At 41.0% G+C, this 6,254-nt stretch overlaps 2 protein-coding genes across 2 annotated transcripts; both read left to right on the forward strand.

Moving 5' to 3' along the window:
- Window positions 1-443: 443 nt before the first annotated feature.
- LOC137718276 (trihelix transcription factor ASR3) lies at window positions 444-2,695 on the forward strand. Its single transcript, XM_068457795.1, has 2 exons — window positions 444-1,086; window positions 2,130-2,695. The coding sequence occupies exons 1-2, from the start codon at window positions 588-590 to the stop codon at window positions 2,606-2,608; spliced, it is 978 nt and encodes a 325-aa protein (XP_068313896.1). The 5' UTR covers window positions 444-587; the 3' UTR covers window positions 2,609-2,695.
- A 1,313-nt stretch (window positions 2,696-4,008) lies between these two features.
- LOC137717013 (uncharacterized) lies at window positions 4,009-5,734 on the forward strand. The gene is made up of 4 exons (XM_068456334.1): window positions 4,009-4,737; window positions 4,894-5,177; window positions 5,220-5,329; window positions 5,598-5,734. Exons 1-4 carry the CDS (start codon window positions 4,009-4,011, stop codon window positions 5,732-5,734), a joined length of 1,260 nt encoding a protein of 419 aa, XP_068312435.1.
- The last annotated feature ends 520 nt before the right edge of the window (window positions 5,735-6,254 follow it).

Here is a 6,254-nt window from a genome sequence, read left to right on the forward strand (position 1 = left end):
TCATAATAGTTTACTCCACAGCTAAACCTTGCACAATACCTCCGTACTCCAACAACTTGGTCGGTTTACATTAGAAAGACGAACTCAACAAGTATTGAACTTAACAGAAATGTTCAACTCATCAACAAATGGTGGGGAAATATCCGGTCACTCGTCTTTAAATTGAATACTAAACACGAAGAATAAATAAAGGGATCTATTATTAGTATTTTAAAATTCTCATTCTATACTTCTATGTATTTTTCTTTCTAATTATAAAAAATTTGAAGTACAAAATAAGATTTTTAGAGTGCCAATAACAATTATGTAAATAAATGTGTTTTTCTTATTTTAATCTCAACCTTTTTACTAATGTAACGAGACTCCTGAAGTTAATCCATTTTTTAAAAAAAAAAAAAAAAAAAAAAAAAGGTAATCCAAACTGGAAAAAAAAACAAGAAAAATCTTTAGATGAACTCCACACCAGTGTGGTTAAGGGTTTTAAACAGAGCCACCGATCGCTCCGGAACGACTCCTGGGTAAGTCGATTCAACACTCACCGCCGCCCAATTTCCGAAAAAATGATATTTTGAAGGCAGAATTCGAAAATGAAACCCGAACAAACCCCGTCCCAGCTCGACCGATCTCACCGTTCTTCCGGCAACCGGCGCAGCACGCGTTCCCAAGTAGCGCCGGACTGGAATCCGACGGACGAGCTCATCCTCGTGAACGAGGTCGCCGCCGTCGAGGCCGACTGCCTGAAAGCGCTGTCGTCGTTTCAGAAATGGAAGATCATAGCTCAGAACTGCTTTGCCCTGGGGGTGTCGCGGACGTTGGATCAGTATCGCCGGAAGTGGGACGCTTTGTTCGGCGAGTACAAGGGGATCAAGCAGTGGGAGGCGAAGTGCCGAGCTTCGGATTCGTACTGGGTTTTGGGAATTGAGAGGAGGAAGCGGAATGGGTTGCCGGAGAAATTTGATCAGGAGCTGTTTAGTGGGATCGATAAGCTTGTAAGGGTGAGGGGGAACCAATCGGATACGGACCCGGATAGTGATCCCGAAGATGAGGCGGAGGCTGAGCCGAAGGAGGAACTTGATTCCAAGCCAGGTATGCTTGTTCACAAGCCCCAAATGGAAATCTGTGTTGATATGTAATACTGCATTGCATGATTACAATGCAATTGCGTGTTTGGTTTCACATTTTCGTTTAATTTTGTGCCGAAGATTTTGTGTTGGCATCATTGGTTGCTGAATGAATGTTTACATTGTGAAGTATGCCTTCTATATCAGCTCATTACTTTGGAAAATTATTAATGAAGCGGGAGGGTCCAATCGAGCGCCCCTTGTATAGAATGGTGTTATTTTGCCCGCTCACAAATCGCTTACTAACGGATAGATGCAATATGCAGGGGCTTGTAGCTCAAGTGGTTAAGAACTATTACTCTTCCACCCGATGTCTTGTGTTTGAATCCCTCACCCCCAATATCGCTTAGATAAAAAATAACGTACAAATGATTAAGAGATTATGGGCTTTGAAATCTGGAGAAGAACATAATCTTGGTTGGTAAATGCAAGATATGTTAAATCTAAGTAGTAAACAAAACTGGAAAGTATATATTTTTTTTTGTTTGCCTATGATTTTGTAGGTGAAGGGGTAAGTTCACTCCTTAAACAGTGTATTTACGCACCAAAAACGAATTGATACTTAAATCATGATTCATAAGGTTGGAATGCTGATGTGCATGAATGTTTTATTAACAAGGGTTGGTTGAGACATACGACATGTGCATACCCACTTAATAGTTCTGTTGTTTGTGAGATTGATTACTCTATAACAGTGTGTATACCATTTCAAGTTTCAATAAATTCTTGATTAATTGAGTCTCCTGCTCCTGGTATTATTTCTAGACGTTAATGGGTGATGTCGTTAAAAGCTTAAGGTGGTTGAATTTGCAATCTGAAAAGTTGTTTAGATAGTTTTTATAGGACAACTGCATAAGTCGCTTGAGCTTTTGAGTAATGGGTGAGTAAATGATTAAGTACTTATTGTTTAACTGTTTTTGTGCTTGAAGTTGTGAAAATGCTAACAATCAGGTTGTTTGCGTAAGTAATTCTCACCAGCTCTTTTCTTTTAATTGCCTTGTATGCAAGAGTCCAAGAGGAGAAAGCGTCGATCAATACCTCAGAAAAGCTGTCCTAAAGAAAATTCATTGAGAAGCTGCAAGAGAGAAAAGCCTCGCGAAACTCATGCTCAAGAAAAACCTCAAGAAACCCATGCAGAAGAAAAACCTGTGGGAAGCGGTTTAAAAGCAATTCCTACGAAGAGCCTGGCAGAAGAACAGCCTCAGAAGAGCTGTGTGAAGAAAAAACTTACAAATAGTCAAAGAAAAGAGGAGGCAATCAGCATTGAAGAACAAGAGAAAATTGCGGCTATGAAATTGCATGAAAGTGCAGAACTAATCCGTGCTATCGTTGCTGAGAAACCTGATCATGAGGCTGCTGGCGTGAAGAGCACCGGGGACCTCCAAACTGATTTTGTTAGGTGCCAAGGGGACCGGGTCATTGCATGCCTTGGCGATATTGTGAAGACTCTCGACCAGCTCTGTCATCTTGCCCAGGAATGTGAATAGTTTTTCCCTAACTTTTAATTTCTTTTGAACTGAATGTGAATATTTAAATGGTTAAGAGTTTGGTGTTAAAGTTTATCTTTAATGGTAGATGCAACGTTGGAATTAGCTTCATTACCGTGCTGTTTGCGTCTGGAACACCAGTTTAGCCATGAATGAGAGTAGTTCCCGGTCTTTTTCGCATTATAGTCCACTCTTTCTGTTCAAAAGGGCAAGGGCAAGTTGTCATCCTAGATACATTATTAATCTCAGGTGATTACCCGCGGGTTATTGTCAGCCTTTGATGCATATAGATCTCATTGTAGGCTTGCATACATCAACAGTTGACGATCACCATCATACACTTTGTACGCGTGTGGATGACTGTCGAGAACAATCCTCTAGGCAACAATGCCAAATTGTAGTAGTGCTGTATGACCATGGGCTATCACAAATGTTTTAGGACTTGTCCTTCGTTTTGCTTCTTCCTCAGGAGCTTCACGTGTGGAAGTTTGAGACCATTGGAAAGCAATAACTATTACTTGTATCTGGCTTTGGACCCGTGATTGCCAACTGAAGAAACGAATATGAAATGACATTGAAAATTAAAAAGGCTAGGGTGGCGGGTTGCAAGGACACCTCTCACGAGATTTCGGACTTGGTTCGGTTCGGTTCTTGGGATCCTTTACTCTTTGATTTATCAAAACCGAATCAAACCGCCACTTAAGTTTGAATCTGGTTAGTGCTTGAGCGTGGCTCAATCTCCCTATGTATATGTCAGTATGTATGTATGACATTGTTTTGTTTCTCAGTGAACCAAATATATATATATAAAACATGTCAACACATGAATATGAAATGACATGGAAAATAAAAAAGCAACTAAAATCTCTCTGTCAGAGCATCTGTACTCTTCACTCCACTTGAAACCCCTAGGTGAAGAAAGCCAGGGTGGTAGAGAGACTCTCACGAGAAAAGGCAAGCTCTTTTGCCTTTCCTTTTCCAACTTTCCAACTTTCGTTTTCTTCGGGTTTTGGATCGTTTCTATTTTGATGGTCCAACCTGAACTAAACTGGTCATTATGTCTTGAATTGAATCGTCTGGTTTGATGTCCACTCTTATGTTGATAGGTTCACTCTCACTGCTAAGACTTTTGAAACAGTCGTGCGTGTCTGCGAACGAGTGGTCCAAGTGGCATTGAAGTGAGTTGGCAATTGAAAATTTTGATCTTCCAAGGGAGGAAATTTAGCATGATAAGTATGTATATGTGAATTGCTTCATCTACCTTGCAATTACAAGGGGCCCTCTCCTTGTTACAAACAGCATCTTACTCTTGCCCAAATACCAAGCAAAATCTTTCTCAATCTTCTAACATTGTTGCTTCCATTAATTCATTTACTCTCCAGCACTAACAGAACCAATCCATGAACAATCAAATCAATGTCCACTGCACCAGCCACCCTCAAATTTCATCTCCCGGCCGCCCAAACAACAATTCAAACAAACCTAACACAGCTCCCTTACTTCTCCAATCCTCAGATGAACTCTGCAGCTTCAAAGCCAGCCTAAAATGGTGGGCACTTGACCACTCCTCGTGCTTCGGAAGATTCCTGTCTTACTTCACCTTCATCTTCTTAACAGTCCTAGTCCCAATCCTCACCTCCCTCTCTCTCAAACTCCCATCCGGGGACCCCATCTCATTCAACAAGCTAGTCCAACTTCCCGAGTCCAGCTTAGCTGCCATTGGGTTCATTACTCTTTCTGGCTTCTTCCGAAAATATGGACTGAGGCAACTCCTCTTCCTCGACGGTCTTCCAGATGACTCTGGCTTTGTTCGTCGCGGATACACTCATGAGCTCGATAAGGCCTTCAAGTACCTAGCTTGCATACTACTGCCGTCCTTTTTCATTGAGCTTGCCCACAAGATCATATTCTTCTCCACTGTCCATATCTCACTGCCTCATATAAGCTCAAGCGTCCCAGTCAACTCAATTATGTTTGTTTTGGTTTTGGCTTCTTTGGTTTATAGGACTGGGGTGTTCTTGCTGGTTTGTGTTATGTTCCGGTTGACTTGCGAGCTACAAATACTTCGATTCAAAAGGCTTTGCAAGTTGTTTGAGGGGCGTGAATACGAATCCCGTATCATATTCCAGGTATAGTTTGAAATTTCGATAAAATTCCCTATATTTACCATTATACAGTACCTGGCACATTGTGGTATTTAATTAATACTTTCACAATATTACTAAATATCAATAACGCACAATATTTTGTGTATACATTTGATAAAAAAATTCATATAATTTCAGGAACATGTAAGGATAAGAAAGCAATTGAAGGTCACGAGCCACAGGTACCGCTTCTTTATCATCGGATGCATGTTTATCATCACGGTGAGTCAATTCGGGGCCTTGTTGCTCGTTTTGGCATCCAAGATGGAGAAGACTTTCCTCAACTCTGGTGATCTTGTGGTTTGTTCTGCAGTCGAGCTTAGTGGCTTGTTTTGTTGCCTAATGGAGGCAGCAAGAATTACTCATAGAGCTCAAGGAGTTGTAGCAATTGCAACAAGATGGCACATGCTCTTGACTTGTCCGTCTGCCGGATCAGACCAGCAGTGGAAAAGCCGGCAGATTAGCTCAAAGGCAAATGGACGCTGTGGAGAGAGTGACTCTGAACATTCATCAGACATTTCCACTTCAGTTCCTCCGCAGGAGCCTTCCTCATTTCAAACCAGGCAAGCTCTGGGTGAGTATGCTTGCTTTCTAAGCTTATATTCCTTAACTTTATAGTAGTACAGTTATTTTTGTAGGATAACCAGGAAAATTCAAGACCTACTTACTAAATAAAAGACAAAGGCGTATGATGAACTCCGAATATGTGGTCACTTTCAAGTTAATTAACCCTACGTATCAGGCAAACTCGTGTGTCTTTAACATGTGAAAACACACGAGTTCACCTGATACATGGTGATATGGATGCTTATGTATAGTTTGGTGTACGTTTGTGTGTGCAGTGGCGTATTTGAGTCACAACAACGGAGGGATCACGCTGTATGGGTTTGCGCTTGATCGGGGGTTGCTTCACACACTATTTGCATTTGAGTTCTCTCTGGTGCTGTGGGTGCTCAGCAAAGTGGTTGTTTTGTCTTAAGAACAACTTAGAGGTTTGCCGAATGAAGCTTCCAACACCAACATGTCAACGTTAACAATGCTGGAGGTGGAAGAGCAGTACCAATCAGATGAGCTCAAAGACAGATAGGACGATTATATTGAAATCTTCAAAATTTTCCTCATGAAATGGGACAAATACCAGTTAATTGAACATTAATATATACATGAGGATTGTCGATATCGAAAACACACAGAAGGAAGATGTAGAGAGAAGCATTGGTGAGGCAAAAAATCAAATGCTACAACCAAACGTATCCGAGTACATATATACATGTTCATGAACTCGGCTGAGCCAACAATCAACTTACTACTCATCCTCCAAAAAATAAACGAGCAACTAGCTAACAGCAAAGCTATAATACAAAGACTAAAAAACGTTTTTTTCCATGTAGTTTACACGAAGTTTCTCTTACGGGACTTCGTCCCTGTAGTTTCATGTAATTTGCCAATTGTTCCAGGTAGAGGACATCTGCCACTTATGTTGATTTCTTGTACGAAAT

Source organism: Pyrus communis, chromosome 15 (assembly GCF_963583255.1).
Source record: "Pyrus communis chromosome 15, drPyrComm1.1, whole genome shotgun sequence".
Taxonomy (NCBI): domain Eukaryota; kingdom Viridiplantae; phylum Streptophyta; class Magnoliopsida; order Rosales; family Rosaceae; genus Pyrus; species Pyrus communis.

What these genes read in the sequence shown, in the direction of transcription:
- LOC137718276 (XM_068457795.1), top strand. Translation starts at nt 588, where the DNA reads ATGAAACCCGAACAAACCCCGTCCCAGCTCGACCGATCTCACCGTTCT. An exon ending in GGAACTTGATTCCAAGCCAG is followed by an intron (nt 1,087 to 2,129) that starts GTATGCTTGTTC and finishes CTTGTATGCAAG; the next exon opens with AGTCCAAGAGGAGAAAGCGT.
- LOC137717013 (XM_068456334.1), top strand. Translation starts at nt 4,009, where the DNA reads ATGAACAATCAAATCAATGTCCACTGCACCAGCCACCCTCAAATTTCA. An exon ending in AATCCCGTATCATATTCCAG is followed by an intron (nt 4,738 to 4,893) that starts GTATAGTTTGAA and finishes ATATAATTTCAG; the next exon opens with GAACATGTAAGGATAAGAAA. An exon ending in TCAAACCAGGCAAGCTCTGG is followed by an intron (nt 5,330 to 5,597) that starts GTGAGTATGCTT and finishes TTGTGTGTGCAG; the next exon opens with TGGCGTATTTGAGTCACAAC.